The 27882-nt window shown below is 48.2% G+C and overlaps 6 protein-coding genes and 1 non-coding gene across 11 annotated transcripts in view; 3 read left to right on the plus strand and 4 right to left on the minus strand.

The window, feature by feature from the left end:
* Positions 1-2423, minus strand: part of LOC103383083 (homeodomain-interacting protein kinase 2) — a 4026-nt gene extending 1603 nt beyond the window's left edge. Inside the window, exons 1-4 of one of the 2 annotated variants that reach the window (XM_025058152.1) lie at positions 2297-2423; positions 1360-1491; positions 1081-1272; positions 647-828 (exon numbers count right to left, since the gene is read on the minus strand). In XM_025058152.1, coding sequence (XP_024913920.1) covers positions 647-828; positions 1081-1254 — 356 coding nt within the window. In that variant the 5' untranslated portion in view covers positions 1255-1272; positions 1360-1491; positions 2297-2423. Of the gene's footprint in view, positions 1-646; positions 829-1080; positions 1273-1359; positions 2186-2296 lie in introns of those variants that run through there. The other variant, XM_017034404.2, reaches the window with a different exon arrangement.
* LOC103383082 (zinc finger protein 37) lies at positions 2196-7513 on the plus strand. 4 transcript variants are annotated; one of them, XM_025058149.1, is made up of 10 exons: positions 2196-2236; positions 3450-3652; positions 3733-3822; positions 3897-4016; positions 4149-4259; positions 4364-4490; positions 4569-5013; positions 5059-5382; positions 5452-5507; positions 5884-7513. In XM_025058149.1, exons 1-10 carry the CDS (start codon positions 2227-2229, stop codon positions 7098-7100), a joined length of 2703 nt encoding a protein of 900 aa, XP_024913917.1. In that variant the 5' UTR covers positions 2196-2226; the 3' UTR covers positions 7101-7513. The 4 variants fall into 4 exon arrangements, with proteins under 4 accessions (XP_024913917.1, XP_024913914.1, XP_024913915.1 ...); XM_025058146.1 differs by lacking the exon at positions 2196-2236 and adding an exon at positions 2267-2405; XM_025058147.1 differs by lacking the exon at positions 2196-2236 and adding an exon at positions 2267-2405 and having other exon boundaries at positions 5455-5507.
* Positions 7503-10059, minus strand: apex1 (APEX nuclease (multifunctional DNA repair enzyme) 1). Its single transcript, XM_008316091.3, has 6 exons — positions 9846-10059; positions 9306-9422; positions 9056-9219; positions 8780-8972; positions 7622-8340; positions 7503-7568 (listed from the first exon to the last, which is right to left on the minus strand). The coding sequence occupies exons 1-5, from the start codon at positions 9910-9912 to the stop codon at positions 7826-7828; spliced, it is 1056 nt and encodes a 351-aa protein (XP_008314313.1). The 5' UTR covers positions 9913-10059; the 3' UTR covers positions 7503-7568; positions 7622-7825.
* Positions 10060-10141: 82 nt separating this feature from the next.
* osgep (O-sialoglycoprotein endopeptidase) lies at positions 10142-13547 on the plus strand. The gene is made up of 12 exons (XM_008316093.3): positions 10142-10193; positions 10675-10806; positions 10893-11012; positions 11197-11372; positions 11449-11544; positions 11628-11677; positions 11764-11842; positions 11929-11994; positions 12387-12477; positions 12618-12693; positions 12789-12887; positions 13109-13547. Exons 2-12 carry the CDS (start codon positions 10692-10694, stop codon positions 13146-13148), a joined length of 1008 nt encoding a protein of 335 aa, XP_008314315.1. The 5' UTR covers positions 10142-10193; positions 10675-10691; the 3' UTR covers positions 13149-13547.
* Positions 13548-13792: 245 nt separating this feature from the next.
* Positions 13793-16936, minus strand: LOC103383087 (uncharacterized). Its single transcript, XM_008316094.3, has 4 exons — positions 16761-16936; positions 14829-15632; positions 14708-14740; positions 13793-14296 (listed from the first exon to the last, which is right to left on the minus strand). The coding sequence occupies exons 1-4, from the start codon at positions 16774-16776 to the stop codon at positions 14247-14249; spliced, it is 903 nt and encodes a 300-aa protein (XP_008314316.1). The 5' UTR covers positions 16777-16936; the 3' UTR covers positions 13793-14246.
* Positions 16937-17433: 497 nt separating this feature from the next.
* On the plus strand, positions 17434-17516 carry trnal-cag (transfer RNA leucine (anticodon CAG)). Its single transcript has one exon. It is a non-coding gene; the product is annotated as a tRNA-Leu (tRNA).
* Positions 17517-17736: 220 nt separating this feature from the next.
* The window catches only part of nav3 (neuron navigator 3), a 103403-nt gene continuing 93257 nt past the window's right edge, over positions 17737-27882 (minus strand). The window contains exons 26-39 of the mRNA XM_017034053.2: positions 27576-27742; positions 24957-25110; positions 24680-24866; positions 24492-24592; positions 24310-24405; positions 23920-24088; positions 23613-23848; positions 23355-23509; positions 23200-23271; positions 22455-22651; positions 22239-22357; positions 21952-22155; positions 18501-21809; positions 17737-18175 (exon numbers count right to left, since the gene is read on the minus strand). Coding sequence (XP_016889542.1) covers positions 21690-21809; positions 21952-22155; positions 22239-22357; positions 22455-22651; positions 23200-23271; positions 23355-23509; positions 23613-23848; positions 23920-24088; positions 24310-24405; positions 24492-24592; positions 24680-24866; positions 24957-25110; positions 27576-27742 — 1977 coding nt within the window. The 3' untranslated portion in view covers positions 17737-18175; positions 18501-21689. The remainder of the gene's footprint in view (positions 18176-18500; positions 21810-21951; positions 22156-22238; positions 22358-22454; positions 22652-23199; positions 23272-23354; positions 23510-23612; positions 23849-23919; positions 24089-24309; positions 24406-24491; positions 24593-24679; positions 24867-24956; positions 25111-27575; positions 27743-27882) is intronic.

The raw sequence follows: 27882 nt of genomic DNA on the forward strand, positions 1-27882 counted from the left end.
AGGACGGACAGGAAGACAGACAGGAGGACAGACAGGTGGACAGACAGGTGGACAGACAGGAGGACAGACAGGTGGACAGACAGGAGGACAGATGGGGGACAGACAGGAGGGAAGACAGGAGGACAGACAGGAGGGAAGACAGGGGGACAGACAGGGGGACAGCCAGGGGAACAGACAGGAGGACAGACAGGTGGACAGACAGGAGGACTGACAGGAGGACAGACAGGTGGACAGACAGGTGGACAGACAGGTGGACAGACAGGCGGACAGACAGGAGGACAGATGGGGGACAGACAGGAGGGAAGACAGGGGGACAGACAGGTGGACAGACAGGGGTTATTTTTCTTTACTAGCTTCAACACCAGTTGGAGAAACACAGAGACCACTGGTCAGTGATCAGTGGTGACTGGTCAGTGGTGACTGGTCAGTGGTGACTGGTCAGTGGTCAGTGGTGACTGGTCAGTGGTCAGTGGTGAGTGGTCAGTGGTGACGGGTCAGTGGTGACTGTTCAGTGGTGACTGGTTAGTGGTGACTGGTCAGTGATCAGTGGTGACTGGTTAGTGGTGACTGGTCAGTGGTGAATGGTCAGTGGTTACTGGTGGGTGGTCAGTGGTGAGTGGTCAGTGGTGACTGGTCAGTGTCCTACCTGTAGCAGCCAGACTGCAGCTTGGCTCCTGTCTTTCTCTCAGGATGGACACAGGCCAGTCCAAAGTCAATCACTTTGAACTGCACTGGTTTTTGTTGATGGTCCAGAACCATGATGTTACTGGGCTTGATGTCAGCGTGGACGACCCCCAGCCCCCGCAGGAACTCCATGGCAGTGGCCAACTAAGAGCAGAACCAGGGGTGAAAATGTCATGGGACTGCAAAGATGATCTGATGCACTCAGGTACAAGGGGGGGGTCTACGAGAGTTTAGACTTTAACATTAGCAACATTAGCATAGCAGCAAATCAAGATTCCATTTCAGTAACATTCAACAAAAAAACAGACGATTGGAGAGAGAGAGAGAGGTAGAGAGACACTGTCGATCACCCTTCACCTGACGATGTTGGACCTGTGACGTGTGACTGACACCAACCTGCTGCACAAGTGGACGGATCAGGGTCAAGTCCAGGACGTGGTTGTGGTTCCTCTGGACAAACTGACTGAGGTTCATGTCCAGTTTCTCAAACTCCAGACACAGCTGTCCTCTGTAGGTGAAGGAGTCCAGCAGACGGACCACGTTGAACTTGTCTGAGTGGAACTGGGTCATGGTCCTGAGGAAGGCCTCCTGTAATCACAGAGTCAGGACACAGAGCTGACGTCAACACAGAATCACCGGACACCGGACACACGTTCACCGCTCCACGACCTCTACCTCCGTCTCAGCCACGTCCAAACACGCTGGCGTCCGCAGGATCTTCAAAGCCACCGTTTGGTTGTTGGGGCTTTTCCTGCACTGGGTGACCAGCCCGTACGACCCCCTGCCCAGGAACTCCTGCACTTCATACTGACAGGAGGGGGAGGAGATGAGGTCACCGACGGAGATGTTGAAATTCATACCTAAACCTTTCCAACGCCACACGGGTCACTTCCTGTTCCTGCTCTACGACCTCACTGCTGGAGTGAATCCACAGACAGGCTCTGCCACCATGGTTTACTCTGCTGCTGCTGCTGCTCTGGTTTATTGTTTGTACCAGTGACTTGTGTTAACTTTATCTTTCATTTACAGCTGCTATTTGTTTATGTTTTATTTATTTATTTTTGCTTTGTTGCAGAATCAGAGCTGTTTTCATTCCACTGTGCAGGTACTTGTACATGTGACCTGGTACAAAGGAAGGAATCTGGTATCTGTCATCTTTCCACCTGGTGTTGGTCCGTTGATAATGACTTTCTTTTAGATTAAAGGATTAAAGCTGTCACGTCATGATGACAGAACTCTTGTCATGGTGACTCTGTGTTGAAACAATTTAAATTCAAATGTACTTTAAAATTAAAATGGATCATTTCCATAAAAAAAGTAACAATAAATGAAGTGATTTGTCTGCATAGACATATCGACAAACAGCCAAAAAACTGTTATATTTATGAATAAATGAAACGCATTGGTTCTTACTAAACTAAACTAAACTAAACTAATATCGTTAGTTCTTATGTTTAAGGTTGCAGTGCTGCACATAACCTCCGCTAGATGTCAGTAAGTGTCACAACATTACAAAGATGGAGGAGGCGACTCTTTAACAACATGAGTCGAGGTTAACATTAGACTTTTTCTTTCAAAAATTCAAATGTTATTCCGTTCTCTTCGGTGTCACCTGGTTGTCAGTTGTCGAGACCGTGGACGGACTATTAGCCGTGGGTTGACTGAGTTGTAGCAGCCGAGTGACGAGATGGACCCTGGTGTTTTGACGTCCACGTCCAAAGGTTTGTTAGGCAGAAAACCTGCGTTGAATAAATAATAAGTTGACGTTGTTCCAGGTCGAGGATGAGTGACGGTAATGAACGGGCGCCACGGTCCCCCACACCCGTCGAGGACAACGGTGTTTCGGTCGTGGCTCAGATGTAGCTCGGTTGTTAGCTTACTGTCAGTCACTTGATGTAACATGGTGTCGTATGTAACGTGGTCACCGCACGTTACCAGCAAATATAACAGCTGTAGTCGGTGTCCAGCGAACAGCCAGTCTGTCCAGTGACGCGGCGTCATTTATCACAGTCCAGTGGTAACGTTAACGTTAAAGTTGAACGTAAACCTGACGTGAATTCGTGTAACGTTTAAAACAAAACCTAAAATATCGTTGAGTTGTCGATAAAACACGCGCTGCTTTGTTTTACACATTAGAGTCTCACGTTGATTGTTTGGATAGTTCTGTTGGTCGCTTCGAGATGACGTCACAAATCATGTGCCCAAGGTCCAGCCGCCATATTGAAAGGAACTTGGGAGGGTTAAAGGTTAAGGTGGGAGGGTGGTGGTGGGGGGGTGGGTGTTACAGAGGCGATAATTAAACATGTAAGTTTAAATGATGACAAGCCTCCAGTCACTAGGTGGCAGCAACACATACAGTGGTTGAAAAGATATATATATATACATGTTATCAGGTTCTAAATACTATTTCAATTCACAGGGGTGTGGGTCAGGGTGGGGGGGGGCATTTCTGTCCCCATGAAAATAATTGAGAACCCCTGGTTTAGGAGGACGAGCGGTGATGATGATGGTGATGATGATGAAGATGATGGTGATGATGGTGGTGATGATGGTGATGATGGTGATGATGATGATGATGATGGTGATGATGATGATGATGATGAAGATGATGAAGATGATGATGATGATGTTGGTGATGATGATGATGATGATGATGATGGTGATGATGATGGTGATGATGATGATGATGATGATGTTGGTGGTGGTGATTATGATGATGTTGGTGATGGTGATGAAGATCTGCTCCTCCTCCTCCTGTCTTCCAGCTGACTCCCTCCCTCTGGCCTCCCTGCGTCTCCTGGTCCCCCCCCTGCAGCTGGTCACAGCGTCACTGTGGCAGACCCTGAGGAGACGGGACGTCCTGAACTACGTGGCTGTGGCCGAGTTCGTCTGCCTGGTGACAGACACGGTACCAGAGCTGCTGGTGAACAGGCACCGGACACAGCTCATCCTGGGACTGCGAGCCAGGGTATGAGCACCGCAGATTTGTACCTGAGGTTGTAGGTGGAACCTCCAGATATTTACCCAGAATCCTCTCTGCCTCGACAGTACGTGGTTGAGTTGTGCCGACGGGACCTGGTGGAACCAGACTTCATCTGTTCACAGCTGGACAAGATGAAAGTCCAGCAGCCGGACCAGGTGAGGCCTGGTGTTACCATGACACTGTCAGTGTACCAGTGACACCTGTAACAACTCCCATGTCCATGAAACAGGTGGAGGCAGCGGAGGAGGAGGAGGAGCAGGAGGAGGAGGAGGAGGAGGCGGTGCTTAACTTCTGTGACCTGATCCAGACTCTGGTCCAGGACACGGAGGAGAGACGAGAGTTTTTCTCGGTGACACTGACGACCTTTGTTTCTCTCTTTTTCACTTCAGTTGTTTTCAACTGAATGAACGACTGACAAACTACCTCACAGCGTGGTGTTACTGACTGTTCACACAACTCTTTTCTTTTTGTCATTTTAAAGGAAGTCTTTCCTGTTGAGTTTGGACCAGACTTCGACCGCGACCTCCAGACGCTGTTCTGGGAGTTACTCTGTCGACTGTCTCAGCTGCTGCCTGTCCCTGACCTGGAACAAGTGAGAAGAGTCACACACACACACACACACACACACACACACACACACACACACACACACTCACTCTCTCTCTCTGAAGGGTTGACAGAGTCTTCTCTCCTCAGACCGTGTCCTGGCTCCGACCTGAGGCCTCAGTGTTGACCGACTGTTTGGACCCGGTCTCTGACTCTGCACATGTGAGGCGTCTGCTGCAGCACCACAGAGACCGGGCCGGACTTCTGGACCGACACGGTGAGAGTCCGGCTGTAGCCGCGGTGATGGGTTTAAGAGCAGACGTTGATTCGTTGTTTTCGTTCCGTCTCCGCTCAGTTCCTCCCTGCAGCATGGGTGACATCATCAGCTCCTCCCTCGCCGCCGTCTTACCCAGCAGGGTGACGTCCACGTCGGAGCAGCAGCCGCGTTCACCTCCGGTCACCAGACACCACACGCCGTCTGACCTCGGAGCTGAACTGGTCACAGTCACAGAGTTCGCTGAAGTGGAACTGGAAACCAGCGCGGAGACTGGAGAACAGCGCCACCAGAGGGCCGAGGGTGTGACCAGAGAAGGACACTTCACCGTGGACGGAACCGTAGCTGCTGCGATGGCTGTCGGCCAATCAGAAGATAACGAGGATTACCCAGCATCCTCTGCACCCCCAGCGTCTGTGGGTCCTCACGACGGCCCTGACTGTGAGAAGACATCGGAGTCTGACCCTCCACCCACCGCCCACAGGGTCACCCAGCCCCCCCAGGTGGATCCGACCCGGCAGGTGGATCCGACCCCGCCGGGGGATCCGACCCCGCCGGCGGGCCGTCACTCCATTCACTCTGACTGTGGTGTGAATGAGCTCACGGGTTTCCACGGCAACGATGAGACAAAGACTGACGACGAATCAGAGCCCGACCGTGGGCTGGAACAGAGTGCGGAGGTCCGGGGCAGTGAACCCGTCACCTGCAGGTCGTCTGACCCGGTCACTGAACGTTACATCGACCACATTTCTGCGGTCAAAGTGCGAACAAGCGGGCGCAAACGCAAACCAACCATGAAGGTTCAGGTGATAAACTTACAGAAGTCCATGACCACTGGGAGAAAGAGGAGGGCAAAGGTCAACAGCCCCGCCCTCGAGCCTGAGACTGCCAGCAGGTGATACTGCCATCTACTGTTAGAGTCATTATTAACACCATCAGTGTCATAACAGTCTGTTCTGTCCAGCAGTGCAGACCACTCCTACGGGTCGACACCGGTCCAACTGAAGACCAGTGACGAAGGTCAGCGTCCGACTGAACACAAACTCTGAACCAATGAATCAGAAATAGAGGAAAAAAAAACTAAACATTTTTCATTTTTAACATTTTGTAAAAATGCTGTGTCACTGGAAAAAACTAAACATTTTTATTCTCAACATTTTGTAAAAATGCTGTGTCACTGACTCACCAGTAGAGGGCAGTAGTCCATATTAGCCTGAGAGATTCCTTGAGGACTTTTCTGTAAATATTAAGGAGAATTAATAATTAAATCATCACCTGGTTAAAATATTAATTACCCCAGGTCTTGGTTGGAGGTTTGATCTTTGTAACAACAACAATCATTTAACAGTTTTTCTTCTGTTCATTTTTAATAATCTTTTTGTTTTCTTCTTCTAAGGTTCTTCAGCTAACTTGGCCTCAGCTGCTGTCTCCTCTCCACAGCGCCCCCTCAGTCCTTCAGGTGGTGTGCAGGTCCAGCAGCAGGAGCACGGGGCTGGTCTTCAGGGCCGTTTCAGTTGCCCCAGCTGTGAGAAGAGCTTCAGGTTCCAGTCCTTACTCAGAGCTCATCAGCGAATCCACACGGGGGAGCAGCCGTTCCTCTGCTCTCAGTGCGGACGCCGGTTCTCCTTCAAACAGTCGCTGGAGCGCCACAAGCAGACGCACAGTTCCGGGCGCGAGTACCAGTGCCTGATTTGTGGCGAGTTCTTCAAATCGTCGCTGGCTCAGCGGGAACACAGGAGCACGCACATGGAGAACGGCGAGTACGTCTGCTCAGAGTGTGGACGCGCCTTCGCTTGGAAGTCGGCGCTAGTGCGCCACCTGAAGACCCACGGCGAGAGTGCAGCCGGGGACGGGCGCTCCTACGGATGCCCCCACTGCGACCTGAGCTTCGGCTGCGCCGCTCGCCGTCAGCAGCACCTGCAGACTCACCAGGAACAGCGGGTTCACCGCTGCAGCTGTGGGAAGAGCTTCACCTACCAGGCCGCCCTCACCGCACACCAGCGGACGCATCAGAAGGAGCGGCCGCACGTGTGCACGCAGTGCGGCAAAGGCTTCCTGTACAGGGGGGGTTTGCTGAGTCACATGAAGATCCACTCGGAGGAGAAGCCGTTCTCGTGTTCCCACTGTGGGAAGAGCTTCAAGAGGGAGCGCAGCATGAAGAAGCACGAGCGCTGCCACACCAGGGAGAAGGTCTTCAGCTGCTCCACGTGCGACAAGAGTTTCGTCTACAAGGCCACGCTGACCAGACACGAGCTGACGCACACGGGGGAGAGACCGTACCTCTGCTCCGACTGCGGGAAGAGGTTCTTCTCCCACGCCGAGCTCCTGAAGCACGAGCGCTTCCACAAAGACCACAAGCCCTTCCACTGCCCCCACTGTGGCAAGAAGTTCACTCAGTCCTGCTACCTGACCATCCACCTGCGCTACCACACCGGGGCGCGGCCTTATTCCTGTACGGAGTGCAACAAGAGCTTCCTCAGTGCCAACCGCCTGAAGAGACACCAGCGGACGCACTCAGAGGAAAGACCTCACCTGTGTGTGGAGTGTGGGAAAGGCTTCAGACAAGCGTACAATCTCAGAATGCATCAACAGACTCACCTGACGTTCTCCTAGGTTCTAGTCCGACTGCTGCTCAGTTAACCTGCTGTCAATCACGACTTCAAGCTAACGCTGCTCTAAAAAAAACAAAAAACAAAACATTTACTATAGAACATTTTTCTTTTTACAGAGGCACACAGACACCAGTAGATGGCAGTAAAGAAACTAGATGTTCAGAGTGTTAGCTTACCTTGACTTAGCCCTGGTGAAGACCAACTCAAATTTGAATGCTGTCCAATCACAGAGCTAACGCAACACGTGTGTGTACGCTGCTGCTGCAGCACCACCTACAGGCCAAGGAAGGGACACAACATGCTAAATACTGACAAACAAATTGTAGTGAACATGACGTTTCTCAGTTTCTGTTTAAAGATCGTTCAAATGGACAAATGTATCAAAAATAAATCTTTTCTATGAGTGGTTTAAAACGAAACTTTATTCATTTACTACTACAACAAACACATTTCCTACCAACAGTGTTTTGGCGACCACAGGCTCATGTCCAACATTAGCAGGCGCTAACTCGTCGCTCTGCTCATGGCGACCACAGGCTCATGTCCAACGTTAGCAGGCGCTAACTCGTCGCTCTGCTAACAAACAAATAAAAGGTGACAGTGGTTTATTGACGCTCAGCAGTTTGGTTAAACTGACCTAAACTATGAAGGACTGACCTTCACTAACACACTAACTAGTCAGAACTGAAGTATTAACATGGCACAGACACTGCTGCCCCCTGTGGCCTACACTACCATATGCAGTGTGATGGGGCAGTGGTCACTCCCCATGGCCTTGTTCCGGATCTTGCTGTCACACAGACCTGGCAGCAGCGACGACGACAACAAAAAGTAATCGAGCCTCCAGCCCACGTTCTTGGTGCGGGCGTTCATCATGTAGGTCCAGAAGGTGTAGGCGTTGGTCTGCTCAGGGTACAGCTCGCGGAAGCTGTCCACGAAACCCGCCTCCAGCAGCTGGCTGAAGCCCTCCCGCTCCTCGGGTGTGAAGCCGGGGCTTTTCTTGTTGCCCTTGGGGTTTTTCAGATCGATCTCCTGGTGGGCGACGTTGAGGTCTCCACAGAGCACCACGGGCTTCTGGATGTCCAGCTCACTTAAATACGACTGGAAGTCCACGTCCCAGGTTTTACGGTAATCAAGGCGCACGAGGCCCTTGCTGGCATTTGGCACATACGCAGTCACCAAGTAGAAGCCGTCGAACTCCGCGGTGATGACGCGGCCCTCTTTGTCGTGCTCCTCCTTCCCTGGAAACACATTTCATATATTGGTATGAATGTTTGTGAATAAATAATTAATATATGAATATATTAAACTATGATATGAAAGTTGTGTTGGGCTCCCTCTAGTGGAATGCAGAGAAATTGCATTTTATTTTTCAGCACTACTGGCAGATCAGTGGAGGAAGTTGAGGATGTGTGTGTGTGTGTGTGTGTGTGTGTGTCAACAACAACAACAAGTGGATCGACTGGGAATTTCTTTTCATTTTGTCCATGGTTTAACATAAAAGGGGGTGGGTGAGGGTGGGGGTGTTTTAATGTGGGACTTGGATGTGATATGTTCAGAGGTAGTACACAGTATAAAACGTACAACAGCCAGTACACTGTGTAGTAGTGTTAACTCATACTCATACTCCATCAGGAATACTCACCAACTGTTACCTCATACTCCATCAGGAATACTCACCAATACCATATGTTACTTTGAGAGGCTCCGTCTTGCACAGCATAGCCACCCCACTGTACCCCCCCTTCTCATCTGAGCTGGCCCAGTACTTGTGTGGGTACTCGGGCATCTCGGTTATCTGTGCGGGAAGGTCCTTTTCGGCACATTTGGTTTCTTGGAGGCAGAGAACGTCTGGATCCTCCTCACGGACCCACTGGAGGAAACAGACAGAGGGACACGTCCGTTGATTGGCTGATGAGGTGACGGACAGACAACTGAGGAGCAACGTCAACTCACATCTAGACCATTCTTTTTCACCCAGGCCCTCAGGCCATCGACGTTCCAGGAGGTGATCTTCATGTTGGCCTGTCGTCCATCTTTGCTGGTCATTTGGTCTGGAGGGTCTTCGTAGAGAACCGGGGCTTCTGGTTCCTTTGCATTCTTGGCTTTCTTTGTGGGGGCTGTGAGGAAATGAAGGGAAATGTAAGATGTTGTCAGTGTTAAATAGTTCCAGACGTGTGTGACTGCAGTGATAAAGGTCTGGTACCAGAAGTGGTGTCGTCACTTCCCTCCGCAGCAGCCTCCTGTGCCTTCTTGCCCCTCTTCATTCTTAAACTCCGTCCGTCTACAAACACACTCCTCAGACAAGCAAAATGCACAAAGTCTGGAGGAGAAAATGAGGCAGAAACTGAATATAAACATCACAGTAATTCTTATCTGGCTACAGGAATCGGGATACAATTTCAACATCAAATTCAAGTTTTGGGTTCAGGTTTTTACTGGTTCTATTAGCAACAAAACATTACGTTCAATGAGAGAAGTGTTGAAAATAGACTTCAGACAGAAGCTGTAACACAAGAACAGAAATAAAAGTAGGAAGTTCCATCTGTAATGCACTAGTATAATTGTCGGCTAAGCTAACTTTAGCTCATTCCGACAAAGAGCTTATAGCACAGGGTCTGCACTGAGAGTGAACGGAGTCTAATCGTTTCTCTTGAAATTTTCATTGAATGCATTCATGCAAATGTGACCAACACGGACGAACTTTCTACTGCGTTTCGATAAAAGGAAATGCAAATATTCTTACTCGTTCTTCTCCGACTGGATGCAAAGACCAACCAAATGCTCCTCTGTAATCCCTTCCCCAAACACATACAAAAGCACAGCTACATTTACGAACACGCGCTTGTTTCAACGTGGGGCTGCCCGAACATGCCGGTTTAAAAATATAAACATTAAACAAATGTAATGTTACATTTGGGACGCCGCTCCTTTTAGTTAACCACAAGAGTGTAGTGCACTTAAACCGTAAAAACACAACCCATAAACCGCCACCGTCTCTGCCAAGACGGAAATGTATTTTAGTCAGGCTTTACTGCCGGCACCAATACTGAGGTCCTTTCTGGCTCAAATGAAACTTGGAATTTTAGCTTTGGTAGGTGCATTATCTGATTCAAAGATAAACCTAAATGAATAATGACAAATGTAAACTAACGAGGACATGTCGGTGCTAGTGAAGGACGTTTTGTAGTTGAGCTGGAGTTATAATGTTTTTTAATGTTTCTCTGAGGCCGTATCTTTCAGTGTTAGCATAGCAGCAGCGGTCATTAGTGGTCCATTAGTCTGTGCCTCTTCAAATAAGTTACAGCTTATATTAGTTTTGGCCTGTGAGCAGTTAAAATGTTAACACATTTAAACACATTTTAAAATGTCATACAGGAGCCCAATATTAGAACAAAACCCGTGATTATGTTAGAATAAAATGTGTTGTTAAATGAAGTTTTTGTCTTGTGATATAATGACGTATAAGTAAACTGTACAAACTATTGTATTTTTCAAACAATATTTTTAGATTTATCACATATCATTTATTACTTTAAAATATTTTCATGTTATTTTTTCTGTTCTATCTGTAGAATGTTGTCCTGCTGTCATGACTGTGGTGATTGGATTTGAAGGCAGTGCCAATAAGATCGGTGTGGGAATCATCAGAGATGGGGAGGTTCTGTCCAATCCCAGGCGGACGTACATCACCCCTCCTGGTCAAGGTGAGGGTCATGTTTACCCAGAATCCTCTACCTCACTGTGGTCACAGTACTGTGTGAACGTGGTCAACGGTCGTTTCACACTCCAGGATTCCTGCCCAGCGACACAGCCAGGCACCATCGTGCCGTCGTCCTAACAGTCCTGAAGGAGGCGCTAGACCAGGCGGGGCTGCAGCCAGCTGACATCGACTGTGTGGCCTACACCAAAGGTAACGTTCAGCCGTCTGTCCACGTCGACACTGCTGTAGAATGAAAACATGAATACACGGAGACATCACAGTATTCTACAGCACAAAAAAACTTCAATGTACTGTCATGTAGTATTACAATATATCACACAGACGCACCTGTATCAAGTCTGTATCAATAACCCCCCCCTCTGCCCCCCCCCAGGTCCTGGTATGGGCGCCCCCCTGGTGACAGTGGCTCTGGTGGCCCGTACCGTGGCCCAGCTGTGGGGTAAACCTCTCCTCGGTGTGAACCACTGTATCGGACACATAGAGATGGGTCGCCTCATCACCAGGGCCAACAACCCCACGGTGCTGTACGTCAGTGGAGGGAACACACAGGTTGGTCGGTTTGTTTTTAACTGTTTTTCTTTATCTTTTCTTTTTTTGAGCTCTTATTTTTCATCTTTTTTTTTAGGTGATTGCATACTCTGAGAGACGCTACAGAATATTTGGAGAAACCATTGACATCGCGGTGGGGAACTGTTTGGACCGGTTCGCCAGAGTTCTAAAGGTCTGTGTCATCGTGTTGTCTTCAAATATATCAAATATATTTGAGGTCCTGGGACCTTTGGAACTGAACGTCTCTCACCTCAGATCTCCAACGACCCCAGTCCGGGCTACAACATAGAGCAGATGGCCAAGAAGTGAGTGACAAACATGAACGTGTGCAGTCAGAAGGTGATGAGGTCACAGGTCACAGGTCACAGTGACCGTCTGCTCCTCATTTCAGAGGCAGTCAGTACGTGGAGTTACCTTACACTGTCAAAGGAATGGACGTTTCATTCTCAGGGATTCTGTCCTACATTGAGGTGAGTGGAAATATATAAATATATATTTATATATTTATATATATATTAAATGTTATCGACTGACCTTCAGCTTCTGTTCTGGACAGGAAGCTGCTCACAGACTCCTGACCTCTGATCAGTGTACGGCGGAGGACCTGTGCTTCTCACTGCAGGTACTTCATCTGTGGTGGTGTTTATCACTGCAGGAGTAAAACTGTCCACCAACTGATGAAAAACCAGTACAGACGTGTGTCAGTGGTGAGGTTCACAGACCATGTCAGTTGTTGATTTGACAGAGTTCTGACAGAGAAATGAACCTTCATTTTCTCACGAGGATCAATACAGTTCCATTGATCTGATTAAAGGATCGTTGGTTTTGTCTGGAACTCAATTTGTAAAAAAAAAAAAAAAATTGTGATAAAACAAATCGTGAGTTGAGTGCATGGTCTCTTACACACACACACACACACCTACCTGTGACTGGACACTTTGACCTGTGGTGACTTTGTGGTCTCTCGTCGTCGTTTCTGTTCCTGGTTTTGAACCAACTTCTTCCTGGTGGCAGGAAACGCTGTTCTCCATGTTGGTGGAGATCACGGAGCGGGCCATGGCCCACTGTGGGTCTCAGGAGGTTCTCATCGTGGGCGGGGTTGGCTGTAAGTACGACAACAGACATCAAGTCAGGGCTAGACTTTCTGGAACATTCACTGTAATTCCACTGACCTTGGTGAAGAAGGCGGGCGGCCATCTTGGATCCCAGCTGCAGCGGTGTTCAACCTGTGGTGCTGTTCCACAGGTAACCTGCGTCTTCAGGAGATGATGGCGGTCATGTGTGAGGAGCGAGGCGCCAAACTGTTCGCCACGGACGAACGGTACAGTTACACACGGTGACTCAACTGTTCCCTCACTGAAGACCTGCTCATTTCCTGTCCATCAAAGACCGTTTCCTGTTCACCGTGTCCCACAGGTTCTGCATAGACAACGGGGCCATGATCGCTCAGGCCGGCTGGGAGATGTTCAGGTCGGGTCAGGTGACGGAGCTGGAGGACTCCTGGGTCACACAACGGTACAGTCCACACTTCTGTCACATTAGAGACTACACTAGGGGGCGCCAACAACTGTTTTATGATCCTGTTCTGCTGTCCATGAGATTAAAAGGTACTAGAAAAACTAGTCCCTGGGGCAGAAGACACGACCCAGAAGCAGCCCATCAGGGCAGCGGGCCACATGTTGGACCACAACCTGGGACACAATCAGAACAGTCACCAAACCATCCTGTGTCTGCAGGTACAGAACCGATGAAGTGGAGGTGACGTGGAGACCCTGACCCACTGGGACCTGGACCCCCCCACCCCACACCGCCCCCTGGAGGTTAACATCCTGCACTGTGGGTTCAAATGGTTCTGTTTTTGTATTTGACGTCAGTTCATTAAAGTTGTTCCCAGCAGTAATTAATTATTATTAATTAACATTATTAATTAACATGATTACTTAACATGATTATCCCCTGTTGTAAAGTGTAAAATAATTGGACTTTAATTCAAACCAGATCCTTTTGTTACTTGAACACCTAGTGGAGTACAGGTAGAACTACTAGTCAGTTTCTGTGTCAAGTTTAATTCATTTTTATTGAGCAATACCGTTCATTTACATTTTTTTATCTCCAGTGTCATTTTTATTCAATAAATTTTGAAAAAACAAAAAAAACAAAAACACTGGACGCTGACGTTGATCTGACATGAATTCATGAGTTCATTCACCCAATCAGGGAAGCAAATAAAAACAAAGGAACACAGCATTAAGATCTGGGGGGTCGAGGGGGGGGGGCCCCCCCCCCCCCACCTAACCCCCCCCCTCCTGTAAACTCAAAGTCCTCTCTGTATATTAACCATAAAACTCAAAGCAGGTTGAAGACTAACCACAGGAACTGGTCGAACGGATCTTTAAACAAAGTGCTTGATTAACGATCACTTCTTTTTTTCTTTTTTTTTTAATTTTTTTTTTTTTTTTTTTTACAGATTTACAGAAGGAACAAAGTTTGATAAAAATGCAGCTTTTCACGGGGAAAATTTAGTTATGGATCCTCAGTTTTTTTAAAAGAGAAAACAAAAAGTCCAACTCTACAAATGCAGGTTAAAAGTAGCAAAGAGAGGCGATGAAAAGGTGTCGGGTTAATTTTAAGGCAGACTGTAAGGCATTAAAAAAGTCCACTGTTGCAAGATCTCAGAGGAGTTAGTCCAAAGTGTCTCAGTGTGGTTTTTGTGACGACATCATCCTGAGTGCAGTGTCTGAGAACAGGACCCACAGTTTGTCCACCTTCTCAAGGTCCTACGACCACGTGTGTGTGTGTGTGTGTCTGTGTGTGTGTGATGTAGAGGGGTGTGTGTGTGTGTGTGTGTGTGATTGCCTTGGAGTTCTCACACTGCTAGGCTGGGTTCTCTGGGCTGTCCTTGTACCATATGATTCTTTTGGGATCTGAAAGAAATGATCAAAGACGACGTCAGGAACAACCAGAGGGGCGTGGTCAACGATGGGTCATGTGATCAATGCCAGGCTAGGCTAGGTCAGGCTAACCCTGCTAACACCAGCAGCTTTAGTCCTTAAGTCTAAACACTACAGCAAATCAAATATGTGGTGCAACACTGCCACCCAGTGGATTAATTTTACATTAGTAAATGTTTCATCTGGCCCAGCGGTTCTCAAACACTGGTTCCCAAACACTGCTACATTGTTACACTGTTCAAAGACTGATAGACACTAAGCAATATGAGTCTCTACAGCACCACCTGCTGGTGGATTGTACAGCACTGCATATACATATGTACTAGAGAAATGAGTCAAACCATCTTATCCTTTTTTCAAAGTGAGGTCTTGAAGTAGACTCACCTTTTTTCTGTCTGTTAAAGGTATAATTCCATTCTGAGAAGAAAAAAATGAAACATTTTAGTCTGAAGGAAATTTAAAGAACATACAGAGACCAGAGGAACCGAGAGCTGCCAGGCCTCACCTTTGTTGTGATAGTTCATAGCCTCCACTAGATGACGACAGCTGAGCAGCAGCTTCCCGTCGCTCTCATCCACCTCCGGGTGTGTGTTCAAACTGATGGCCGTGAAGGCCGCAGCTGGAACGTCAGGAGAACCCTTCGCAGCCTCTCCTGTGAATGTTATGTCCATCTGTAGGTCATGTGACTCTACAGCCTCGCTGGGCTGGGGTGAGGAGGGAGTGGCAGCGGAGTGGTGGCCCAGGGCCTCTGTGATGGGCCGCGCCTCGCTGATGAAACTGAGACCCCACTGGTTCTGTAGCAACACACCGATGAGGGGGCGCTCCTCCTCCAGAGCTCCGCCTTGTGCTCCTGCTTTCACCTTGGAAGCGTAGCTGACAGCAGGCTGCAGCTTGGCGGGACTGTCCTGCACCGGGAATGCAGGCGGGGGTTTGAGCAGCGACAGACTGTCCTCCACCCACCGCTGCTTCTGATTGGCTTTGTGCCGCCGCTCGTTCGCTCGGCTGACGACCTTCTGATCCTCCCTGCGGAGGCTGCGTCCCTTGTGCTGCTGACCTTTACGTTCCTTCTCTCTCCTGAAGCCGTACGCGTTTGTGGGGCCGGGCGCGATCAGGTCACCCTCGGGTGAGAGCTGGCGAGGGTGTTGGTCTCCTCCGCTGATGCAGCCGCCGCCACCACCTCCGCAGTTTCCAGAGCCAGGGGACAGGCGACGGTTTCGGATGTGTGGCTCTGAGCTAGCAGCGGAAACGAGTACGGCTGGGTCACACAGGGAATCGGACTCACATACGGTGTTGCTGGCTTCCCATGTACCTGAAAAAGACGGCGGAAACTTAATCAACTCAACATAAAGAACAGGATTCATCTGTGACAAAGGGTTCATCATCTTCAACAACAGACACAAAGTTTCATCGAACAGAATAGAATTGACAAAATAATGAAGGATGAACCGACCATGGTATTGATTTAAAGATCGATACTTCATTTAAGGACTTGACTTAAATGGACACAGTCAGTGATAATCGGTTACAACCTTTAACTAACACCATCTAAAGAAAAGATTTTACTTTTATCTTTATTCTGTCCTAGGTTTTATTGATATATTTTGTCACGTGACAACAGCGTCGATTTGAGTTTGTTCTTTACCCTAAAGATGGTTTAAAAGAAATAAACAGTTCCACCTTAAATCTCTATATTCAGACCAATCAACAGCTGAGATTAAGAATACGATAAAGTGTTAATCGTTAAAAAATAAATAAACTGAACACACAAACAATACAGATAAAATACGTTCTAATATTTAGAAATTTGACATGTGAGTAAATAATCACGTTTAATTCGTTGCAAAATAAACCAAACAAATGTATTATTTCTCATTTTGACCCCTCAGAGGAATACACATTAATACACGCGTTTGTGGTACAATTCACGTGTTAGAGACCGAGGCTGGCCTGAACACCGTGCCCGCTTTTCACCACAGATCGGCTGATACCAGTTAAACAGGCCGGTTCTGCCGCAGAGAAACGGGTTTTCTGTGAGTCAGTTCTGGTGAACAGTCACTAACAAACATACAACTTTTAGAATAACTACACGGTCTCCTTTCGTAGTATTTTCGTCCCCAATGCTAGTGTGGACGGTGCTAATAGCTAGTACCGGTGTTAGCAACCCTCAACTAGCAGCGTCGTATTTAGATATATAAACTCGATGGCTTTATTACCAGTTACTGAGGTTCGATCAAACTGGCTAACATGTTATGGCTACGGTCTGCCGTCTATGTGACTGCTCCGTGCTCCGCAGTAACAAATCCAATGCTAGCTATCCCGTTAGCCGAAGTTTCGTAACCGTCCATTCAAAACGACAAGCAGGTAGCTACCGAGACGGACGCCGCGGCAGAAGAAGAGCAGCGCGTCCGAAAGTCGAACATTCTAGACGCTGTCTTACCTGTCTTGATATGCATTTCTTTTCTTTCTACGTGTCGAAGGAAGTGAACCGTTAAATAACTTTTGTTTACAGCGTTGAGAAAACGACTACCAGACTGGATCAGTGAGAGCGGCCACCCGGAAGCGACACGAGAATGTGGGTGGAGCAGGAAGTCCCTGTAGATAAGGAGTCCGGCGGGAAACGAGGAGGGAAGTTCAATCTTTAACTCGCGTGACTGAGCTAATAAGAAGTAAGCGAAAATCCACGTGATAACCACGTGGTTATACTATTTATTACAAAACCAAATTTAGAAAAAAATTGAGATTTTTTTTTTGCTTAACACAGCACGTCGTTTTTATGGACTCTGAAAATTAAAATAAATATTCTACCATTCTACCCCGGAACACTTTATTACAGTTGGTAATAAATAAACGAAACATTATTTACATTAAATTGACGTCACACATTCAAATTATCGATGACAACAAAGTTGTATAAAGAGATTTCTAACAGAAATAATGTTTGAGAAAGATTTTTTAATGCTTGTTGATCTGATCTCTGCTCTAACATCGTTAAAAGTTGAACTTTAGATACAGTAGAACTCGTCTCTAGTCTCACGAGATTTCTTGGTGAGTTTCTTGATCAACGACAGTGAGAGCTGTGGATGTGGGATCGATTAATATCGACTGTACAAGTCAGGATGGCCGAGCGGTCTAAGGCGCTGCGTTCAGGTCGCAGTCTCCTCTGGAGGCGTGGGTTCGAATCCCACTTCTGACAATACACATTTTGCATGGTGGTGGTTACGAAAGCGGACTTTGGTCCAGAAGGTTTCAGGTTCAACTCCACCAGCTGGCACCGTCAGTGTCACGAGGACAAGTAATTGACTTGAAATCGAACTATTTGTATATTTGCTAAAAAGGCAGCAGTTCATCAGTGTCATTGTTGAACTGAAGACGTCAGCACTACAGTAAGAACAGCCAGGATATCACAGGTCAAATAATTACTTTAGTTTTTTATTAGCAGAAACTCCAGAACTGTTAGAAAAAAGTGAATCGACTGAACCTTCAGAGGATTTAATGCTTATTATAAAAACAAATATATATATTTATATATATATTATCTTTGTATTTGGAAACATTTGAACCTAAACATGAAACAACAGTTCTAGTCTGCTGTAACACGTTTATAGTAAAATACATTTGTTTTAATAAATATATCACTGGAGTGACGTTACAAGCCCTTATGACGTCACTGTCACTGACAACACACACCACACGAAAAGTAGTTCAAGAATCAAGACAGCATTCAGTGAAACGACACAACTGCAGGTTTCCATGGTCCAGGGTGTGGGAGCCTGTGACGTCACACAGTGTTCATTCAAAGCTTGGTCAGCATTCAGGGAGCAGCAGTCCATGTCTCCAGGCTCCGGGAACCAACTTGTCCACAAAAACAAGTGAAAGTTAAATTAAAGTCATGTCATTAAATACAGAAACAAAATAAATATTAATTTTCTGTGGAGCAGAACTAAAAACACGATACAACAACGACACCGAGAACAGAAGGACGACTGTCTGTCCAACCTTTACGTCAACACAGCTACAGAACTGTCGTCGTTACAAATGAAACACGTCACAATGACTTGATATAAAGTCCACGGTGAGAGACGACACCATAATCATAAGGTAACGACGTCGTTCTGCTGCTCGGTCGTTGTTGTTGTTTCTACTCCGGAAACAGCTCCGTGTCAACTCAGCCACTCACCATTTTAGGGAACCAGCAGATACATGAAGAGGAACAGGGCGATGTCGAAGACCACGAACGCCCAAAAGTCAAACCAGTACGAATGTTTGGGCAGAGAAACTGGACTCGATGAAAACATTTTCTCTTCTTCGTTGGACTTCGTCGCTGGAGTTGAGCCGACTCCCATGTTTGCTTCAGTCGCAGATGACGACGACCCGGAAGTGATTACAGTCGGAGCCGCCGTTCAAAATAAAACGAATAGAACAAAATAAAAATATAATTTTTTTATAATTGTTAAAAAATATAATTATTATAAATGTCACTCACTCCGTGTTACACTGTAATTACACACAGACGTCAGCTGGTGGTGACACCAGTACCAGCCTTGCATTGATCAACACCACTTCCGTGAGTCAGGGTTGAGGCAACAGTTGACTTTCATAAAAATAAAATAAATAAATAAACTAAGAGGTTATAAAGCAACAGTCAATATAGATGATTTATTTTAATACCCGCCTGATCAGAACATCTCTTCATACACAGCTGTGTTAAACCGTTGGTCATAAATAGACACAAAAGTCAAAATAAAAGCTTGTCTGATTTCTGTTTGTGTGACACCAAATACCATTTATTTAGGGCTTTACAAAGACTACAAAATCCTCCAGATGACTTAAATCACTGTCTCTGTCTATTTACATGATATGTTACATACAAATGTACAAAATATAAAACATTTAAGGACAAATGCTTCGTAAAGAAAGAAGAGAAAGAAAAAAAAACATTCTCTTAAAACAGGATAAATGGATTTAATCTGACAGGAAACTGCAGGCTGTACGTGGAATAATTGACAGTCGATCGTCTGAGTGACGGAGTACGCTGTTGATGTTGTCCACGCTCTGGAGACTGAGGAACAGTCGTGTAGACTAGTTAACTGGTTTAAATATGAACTAGTTAAGGTCGGGTTGATACATAGATACAGGTGTGTTACCACTCCAACTGCGCCACCATCAGGTCAACCTGGTCAACTGCTGACTCTGGTGGACACAACATTAGTAACGTTGGTCACTCGTGTGTGTGTGTGTGTGCGACCATCAGAGGCCGGGCTGCAGAGCCACGTGAAGCTGAACACAGGTAGGTGTGTGTAGGTTCTGATTGTCCTGAGGTCGTGACCTGTTTTGGCATCTGGTGAGATCTGACTGACGAGTAGCACCTGTTGGTTGTTGGTTAGTGTGTTTACAGTACGGTGTCAGGTCAGCTTCAGTGGATCAGGCAGCTCGCCTCATCTGACAGGAAGCTTGGGTTAAAAGGTCCACGCAGGAACACATGCATTCCCAAAGACGGAGAAGATCCCGACGAGGTCCCGGCAGGATGGAGAAGAAAATGGGAAAAGTTTTTTTTGTTCAAACTGTTGTCGTTCAGTCTGTCACTCACTGGTATTTACAAGGCACCCCGACCTCAAAGTGTGCAAAAACAATTCATATATTAAAAACAATAAGATTACAATCCAAATTCAAAATGGCTTCCATCCAATCAGCAAACATCAAGACAGAAGAGACGTCTCCTCAACACGTCCACTGAAACATGCTCCACAGGTGTGAGAACTAAACGCTGTGCTCCTGTTTGTTCCAGTGAGCCCAGCTCACGGAGAACAACCCCCCCCCCCCCCCCCCCCCCCAAGTGTTTCTACAACATGGTTGGAGGATCAGGACCACCACGGGGCTGCTGGGAGAAAACGGCCACATCGAGAAAAACGCTGTGATTCCAGCTACGAGCAGCAGTTTCAAATTTACCACCAATGTTTGCAATTTCCTCACCCACCTGAAGGGGGAGCAAATGTAAACCAATCATCTGTGTTCACAAAGTACCACTCTGGTACTGTTGTTCACTTTCCTGCTGGAGATGCTTCTCATTTTTAATAGATCTGCTAAACACTGCCCTCTGCAGGTCAAGCTCTACATTTAAATACAGCACTGTGGGAAACTCCAAGGCAGACGTAAACAGTTTGTAGCCCAGAGGTTGTAGCCCAGAGGTTGTAGCCCAGAGTCCGCGGCCCAGACCCAGGTTCAATCTGCTGGTTGACGGTTGAGCAACGTAAACAGGCAGCAACGATGTGTGTGTGTGTGTGTGTGTGTGTGCAAACAATTTAATACTGTTTGGGTTGTGAACACAAGTTATCAGCACAACCTCATGATTGCGGTTCCACTAGGTGGCAGTAATCCCACTCACTTATCCAGATCTGGTAAAGTCTAAATTAGAAGCGAGGCCGAGGCTGTTAGCATGGTTAGCTTTGTCCTAGCCTTTAGCAGTCCAGTCAGTTTGTCTTGTATGTCAGTGTTTATCTTTGAAATGCATGTTGGGATTAAACGTCTCCACAGATTAGCACAGCTCTGTTAGCCGTCATTGCTAACTGGAACCACCACCTGTCAGGTCTTAGCATTAGCTACATGCTATTCCAGTAAAACCTAATGACTAACTTCACAATTCTCTGTGTATTTACGGGTCACTACACGTCAACCGTAGAAGTGGACTTTCAACGCATAGTTAGCACCACCTGCAGGCCAGAAATGGGAAGTGCATGCTGACTGTTGACAAACTGCGTTTATGATTGAACCTTAGAGCAGACCGTGGTTCACATGGCAACGAGAGTAAGAAACCTTCGACGAGGCCACTAGAGGGCATCCCATCACCGTCGAGCCGCGTGCTGTGGTTGAAAACCTTCATCAGAACAGCTGACTGTGGAACGTTGAGGTGTTCAAGGACACTTCGGCAGGCTAGGTTGTGACGTCACTGCGAGTTCACACTGAACAAAGGAAACAGTTCTGCCTGTGTTTGAGTGCATTCACGTGAACCGTGGTAAGAAGCACCTGTGTCAACAAGGAGAGACTAAAAAACACCACAGCCTCGCTGTAAACATCTGAAGACGTCACGGGAAAAAAGGCTTTTGTTTTTTTTTAAATTCACAAACAAAGAGACAAACATCCGGTTTGGACCCGTGAACCACTCGACACCAACGACACTGAACCACAGCAGGACACTGACCTCAGGGTTATATGGATGTACGTGTGTTTGTCCAGAGTGATCCGTCCTGTCCGACTGTTTCCTGTTGTCATTAATTTGGTGGTGATTGACACTTATAATTAGAGTCACTGCACAATCAGTGATGGATCGGCGGTCACAGAGGTCACAGAGGTCAGAGCGACAGAGGTGCTCTCAGAGGGCCGACTCCACGGAGGAGTCCAGCTGGTCGTCATGGTGACTGGTGCTGTCGCTGTCACAGCTCTGGGTGCTGGAGTAGTTGGCCGCTTCCTGCAGCCGCAGCAGCATGTTCATCTGGGAAAGGAAATGGAGCGGGAACGTCAGCGTCAGCGGAACAGCTGACCTTCAGTGACCTGTCAATCACCTGAGTTAACAGATCCCACAGGCTGCCCCCTGGAGGCACCAAGTGAGCACTACACTGTGTGTGTTTCCTCACCAGTGGGTCTCCCTCGGTGTCGCTCTGGGACACTTGTTTGGACGAGGCCCCCTCCTTACATGAGCTGTAGCTGTCGTATCCCACGTCCTCCGGCCTCAGCTGCAGCAGTAACTGGCCGTCCTGCTGCAGACAGGGGGCGCTCCACGGATACGTGTCATTCACCCACTTGGACGGATCCTCCCACGCTGCTCTTTTCCCGTAAAGCTGTGAAGAAACGGAAAGAAATGACCACAGGTTACAGCACTGACTTCCTGTTGTGTCACAGTGGGGGGGTGGGGGTGGAGTACCTGGAGCCCCTCCCTGATGGCCTCCAGCAGGTACGGTATCAGAGAGTAGTTCCACAGGTCGGTGAACCAAACCCTGGATCCTTCCACATCCATGGGACAGGAAAGGAAAAGACGAGGACCTGCAGGACAACGGAACGGTCAAGACCAAACATGTGGTTCTGGACCCCCCCCGACCCCTGACCCCTGACCTCTGACCCCCTCCTGGTTCTAACTGACCTATGGTGACGTCAGAGGAGCTGTGTGTCTCCAGGAAGCTGTTGAGATGCTGCCAGGTCTTTGGGATCCAGTCGATGATCTTGATCAGTTCGTTACTCCGCACGTTCTTCTGGATCTCCGTCTCGATCAGTTTCCTGCGCAGGAACCGTCCCAGGAAGCCTTTGATTGGCTCGGTGTGGTTGGTGCACAACACCCACCTACAGGGAACAAAAGACGTCAGCTGGTCCAACGGACCAATCAGACGACTCTCTTTACATTTATACTCTATACTCTACATTACTGTGTTATACTACAGTATTACTGCGTTATACTACAGTATTACTGCGTTATTCTATATTATTACTGCATTATACTACAGTATTACTGTGTTATACTATAGTATTACTGTGTTATTCTACAGTATTACTGCGTTATACTACAGTATTACTGCGTTATTCTATATTATTACTGCATTATACTACATACAGTAGCATTATACTACAGTATTACTGTGTTATACTATAGTATTACTGTGTTATTCTACAGTATTACTGCGTTATACTACAGTATTACTGCGTTATACTACAGTATTACTGCGTTATACTACAGTATTACTGCGTTATACTACAGTATTACTGCGTTATACTACAGTATTACTGCGTTATACTACAGTATTACTGCGTTATACTACAGTAAACTTCACTGTTGTTTTCACGTTAACTTCTTCATCATCTGGATTTTTCCAGAATGTTGAGATGAAACAAACCTGAAGTTGTGGTGAAGCTCAAGGTTAGGAGACAATGAGACTCCCTGGTTCATGGTCCCAATGACGTACGGACTGAAGGAGACAAGGAGACAAAAGTCCATCAACACTGAGGACTAGCTGAACAACAACCAGCTCCCTCTGGGGGGCGCTCTCACCATTTGTGGTACTTGCAGTTCAAGAAACCGTTGAAGATGTCACTGAGGGAGTCGATGTGGTGGAGGTTCTCCAGAATGACCACCGTGGGGAGCTCTGTCTCCGTCTCCTTAGAGTTACACTGCTCTGCCAGGGTGGACAGGTACTGACGCAGATCCTGGACAGAATCAGAGGTCAGCAGAGGTCAGGGGGGGTCAGCAGGGGGTCAGGTAAATGACTACAGTTGAACAACAACCGATGACCCTCCGGTCGACTCTGACCTTGCTGGAGTTTTGGTCCACGTTGAAGCTGGCCACGTTGTGCTCGGTCACTTCCTGTCCCGTCTGAGAAATGATGTACGCGGCCAGCTTGGCGGCCAGGAAGGACTTCCCCGTCCCACTGGGTCCAGAGAGGATGATCCGACGGTGCTCCATCAACAGGTTGAGGTAGCGCTGGACGATGGGCTTCGGGATGAGGGTGTCAAAGACCAGACTGTCGATGCTGTTGTCCCTCACTCCTGCGGAGCCACGGACACAGACGTTAGCATCAGAGCTAACAGAGTCAACACTTACTTCCTGGTTCCCGTACCTTTGAGGACCACCCTGATGACATTGTTGTCCCCCACCAGGTAGCCACAGGGCAGCAGCTCAGGCACTTCAGAGGCGTGGGCACGGACCACCTCACCCATCCTGTAGCAGACTATGCTGTCAGAGCTGAGGCCCAGGCTGGTCAACGGGTCCACCCGAAATACATACTCCTGCAGGGGGGAGGGGTCAGAGGACGGGGGGGTCAGAGGACACAGTGTTTCAGTCTGAGAGTCCAATAATCCAGGTTAATAAACCAAGGTCATGACCCCAGTACAGGAGCTCTGAGGACACTCTAGGGGTTGTGACCCCTGTGTCCATCATCTGTGTCCCTCACAATCATCATCATCATCATCATCATCATCATCATCAGCCCAAACCCCCCTTCACGTACCTTGAAGAGGCGGCGGACCACTCCGTCCAGGACGTCCCACTTGGTCTTCCCACTCACACCTATGGAGCCGATCAAGTAATCCTGACTCTGCAGAACCTGGACAGGGGTCACAGGGGTCACAGGGGTCAGGTGGGTCAGACAGGAGCCAGGGTTTGATTACAGTCTGACTGAGGTCCACTCACCTTCTTGGTCCTCCTGGAGCCACTGCTGATGTTCACCACTATCCTCACGCTGCGACCTTCTCTCCGGAGGTTTCCTTCATAACCGTCGTCCAGGAGGTTGTCTGGAGGAAACGAGAGAACTGGGTTCAAATGTGGGGGCGGGGCCCGACACGGACCCTGACCATCACGGACCCTGACGGTGAACCCACCTGACATGATGGAGTCAGTGATGTTGAGGTTGTTTAGCGACAGCCCCAGAGACTGGCGTGAGGAGGAGGAGGAGGTGCTGGAGGTCTCTGAAGGAGGTCGGCCCGTCTTGACGGGCGTGGCCGTCGGTGTGACGTTACTGCTGGACTTCAGGCGGTCGTTCTCCGCCTTCAGCAGTTCAATCTCATTCTGGTGAGACAGTACACACCGTGGGGTACTCTGCTGGAGCAGTACTGCAGTACTGTGACAGTAAACCAGTACTGGAACAGTCGTCGGTACCTGCATGCGGTTCATGGCCTCGCGGATCTGGTCCAGGTGGTGGGCGGAGCTCAGAGCCTCCAGGCGGATGTCCGTCAACTTCAGCTCCTTCTCTCGGAGCTCGTTCTTCAGCTGGAGGACGATTTCTGCCTCGGCCTCAGTGCATTCACACAACCTGCAGCAGGGACACACACACACACACACAGCATGGAGGACGGGGCCACCTTGTGGATTACACCAACACACACAGTCTGGAGAGTAGCCGTGCACACACACACACACACACACACACTGGAGAAGAGAGCTGGACTCTGATTGGCCAGATGAAGGTCAGGTGGAAAAATTGTGTGGGAAAAACATGAGGAGGGAGTGAAGCTGCCCCCCCCCCCAAGAACAAACTGACTAAGTCGCAGGTTTTCAGCCTTGGTGACTATTTTGTTAAAGTTTCTACTTCAGTGAACTTTGACCATATTTTGTCTAGCTCCAGCGCCCCCTGCTGTGCTGGGGAGGAAAAAGCAATAATAAAAAAAATAAATAAATAACTGAAAATAAACTAACAAATCTACTGTCATCAAACACACTAAACTTGAGTGACCAGCTAGCACACAGTAGCATGCTAACACCGTCCAGACATGCTGCAGTCACAGAGACCTGGTTCAGTTAGAGCTGGAAGAAAACACTGAAGTATGTCCTCATCTGTCCTCTCCTCATCTGTCCTCTCCTCATCTGTCCTCTCCTGATCTGTCCTCTCCTCATCTGTCCTTTCATGATCTGTCCTCTCATGATCTGTCCTGTTCCTTATCTGTCCTCTCCTGATCTGTCCTCTCCCTATCTGTCCTCTCCTCATCTGTCCACTCCTGATCTGTCCTCTCCTGATCTGTCCTCTCCTCATCTGTCCTTTCATGATCTGTCCTCTCATGATCTGTCCTGTTCCTTATCTGTCCTCTCCTGATCTGTCCTCTCCTCATCTTTCCTCTCCTCATCTGTCCTCTTCTCATCTGTCCTCTCCTGATCTGTCTTCTCCTCATCTGTCCTCTCCTCATCTTTCCTCTCCTCATCTGTCCTTTCATGATCTGTCCTCTCATGATCTGTCCTGTTCCTTATCTGTCCTCTCCTGATCTGTCTTCTCCGCATCTGTCCTCTCCTCATCTGTCCACTCCTGATCTGTCCTCTCCTCATCTTTCCTCTCCTCATCTGTCCTCTCCTCATTCCGTATCAATCTCCTCAGTCATTGATCAGTTATTGATCAGTTATTATTACTGTTATTTTCTAAAACTAGAACCAGACTCAGGTTCTTGTACTGTACCAGTTCCACTCATCAGTACCAGTACCAGTACCAGTACCAGTACCAGTACCAGTACCAGTACCAGTGGTTCCATTAGTCCAGTCATTTCACACCAACACACTCCAGTGCACATTCAGGTTCTGAGGACATGATGTTACCGAGATCTGTGGCTGTAGATCACATGACCACCGAGCTTGGTCTTTGGAGTCCAAACTGAGGAGGACTTGTCACAAACACACTTACTACAGTGGAGGAGGAGGAGGAAGAGGAGGAGGAAGAAGAAGAGGAGGAAGAAGAGGAGGAGGAGGAAGAAAAAGAGGGAGAAGAAAGGGGGGAGGAGGAAGAAGAAGAGGAAGAAGAGGAGGAGGAAGAAAAGGAGGAGGAGGAGGAAGAAGAAGAGAAAGAAGAGGAGGAGGAGGAAGAGGAAGGTCGGATGAAGAAAAGATGGAAGAGGAAGAAGAGGAGGAGGTTCAAGGACATTTACGAAAAGCAAAAATGAGCAACAACAAAAAAACCGGAAGGTGAAGTCATGTGACAGCGTCCTGGACCCTCGGTGTGGGACCCGGGGTCGACACTCACTCTGTGGCGGAGGGGGAGGGGGGGGGGGGGGGGGGGGAAAAGGGGGAGGAGGAGGAAGAGGAAGAGGAAGAAGAAGAGGAGGAAGAAAAGGAGGAGGAGGAGGAAGAAGAAGAGAAAGAAGAGGAGGAGGAGGAGGAGGAAGAAGAAGAGAAAGAAGAGGAGGAGGAGGAGGAGGAAGGTCGGATGAAGAAAAGATGGAAGAGGAAGAAGAGGAGGAGGTTCAAGGACATTTACGAAAAGCAAAAATGAGCAACAACAAAAAAACACGGAAGGTGAAGTCATGTGACAGCGTCCTGGACCCTCGGTGTGGGACCCGGGGGCGACACTCACTCTGTGGCGGAGGGGGAGGGGGGGGGGGGGGGGGGGGAAAAGGGGGAGGAGGAGGAAGAGGAAGAGGAAGAGGAGGAGGAAGAGGAAGAAGAAGAGGAGGAGGAGGAGGAAGAGGAGGAAGAAGAGGAGGAGGGGGAGGAGGAAGAGGAGGAAGAGGAAAAAGAGGAGGAGGAGGAGGAGGAGGAAGGTCGGATGAAGAAAAGATGGAGGAGGAGGAGGAAGAAGAAGAGGAAGAGGAAGAGGAGGAGGAAGAGGAAGAAGAAGAGGAAGAGGAGGAGGAGGAAGAGGAGGAAGAGGAAGAAGAAGAGGAGGAGGAGGAGGAAGAAGAGGAGGAGGTTCAAGGACATTTACGAAAAGCAAAAATGAGCAACAACAAAAAAAACGGAAGGTGAAGTCATGTGACAGCGTCCTGGACCCTCGGTGTGGGACCCGGGGTCGACACTCACTCTGTGGCGGAGGGGGAGGAGTGGAGGGTGACGGTGCTGCCCAGCCTGTTGTCGTGGTGGAGTTTGGGCGAGGACGGCAGCGAGTCGCTCGTCTCCTCCGCCTCATCGTGGGCCGACTGGGACTTGGTTTTCTTCTTACTGAACGCCTGTTTGAAGGAGCTGCGTAACTGAACCGCACGCACACACACGCATACACAGAGCTGTCAATCACAGGGTTCTGACATCACTTCCTGTCAGGAAGTGTCAGCGCACACTCGGTTTTAGCCACAGTCATCCTGAACTGGTGGAAGAGAAGAAGAGATGCAGG

The sequence above is a fragment of the Cynoglossus semilaevis genome, chromosome 8, assembly GCF_000523025.1.
Source record: "Cynoglossus semilaevis isolate Cse_v1.0 chromosome 8, Cse_v1.0, whole genome shotgun sequence".
Taxonomy (NCBI): domain Eukaryota; kingdom Metazoa; phylum Chordata; class Actinopteri; order Pleuronectiformes; family Cynoglossidae; genus Cynoglossus; species Cynoglossus semilaevis.

Coding starts and splice junctions, on each gene's coding strand:
- LOC103383082 (XM_025058146.1), top strand. CDS start 2,372: ATGGACCCTGGTGTTTTGACGTCCACGTCCAAAG. Junction 2,406..3,449: donor TTTGACGTCCACGTCCAAAG/GTTTGTTAGGCA, acceptor CCTGTCTTCCAG/CTGACTCCCTCCCTCTGGCC. Junction 3,653..3,732: donor TCCTGGGACTGCGAGCCAGG/GTATGAGCACCG, acceptor CTGCCTCGACAG/TACGTGGTTGAGTTGTGCCG.
- apex1 (XM_008316091.3), bottom strand. CDS start 9,912: ATGTGTTTGGGGAAGGGATTACAGAGGAGCATTTGGTTGGTCTTTGCA. Junction 8,973..9,055: donor TGAAAAAGAATGGTCTAGAT/GTGAGTTGACGT, acceptor TGTTTCCTCCAG/TGGGTCCGTGAGGAGGATCC. Junction 8,341..8,779: donor CAAAGTAACATATGGTATTG/GTGAGTATTCCT, acceptor ATGTGTTTCCAG/GGAAGGAGGAGCACGACAAA.
- osgep (XM_008316093.3), top strand. CDS start 10,692: ATGACTGTGGTGATTGGATTTGAAGGCAGTGCCAATAAGATCGGTGTG. Junction 11,545..11,627: donor GGTTCGCCAGAGTTCTAAAG/GTCTGTGTCATC, acceptor CTCTCACCTCAG/ATCTCCAACGACCCCAGTCC. Junction 12,478..12,617: donor CATCGTGGGCGGGGTTGGCT/GTAAGTACGACA, acceptor GCTGTTCCACAG/GTAACCTGCGTCTTCAGGAG.
- LOC103383087 (XM_008316094.3), bottom strand. Junction 14,741..14,828: donor TATGAACTATCACAACAAAG/GTGAGGCCTGGC, acceptor TTTTCTTCTCAG/AATGGAATTATACCTTTAAC. Junction 14,297..14,707: donor CTTTAACAGACAGAAAAAAG/GTGAGTCTACTT, acceptor CATTTCTTTCAG/ATCCCAAAAGAATCATATGG.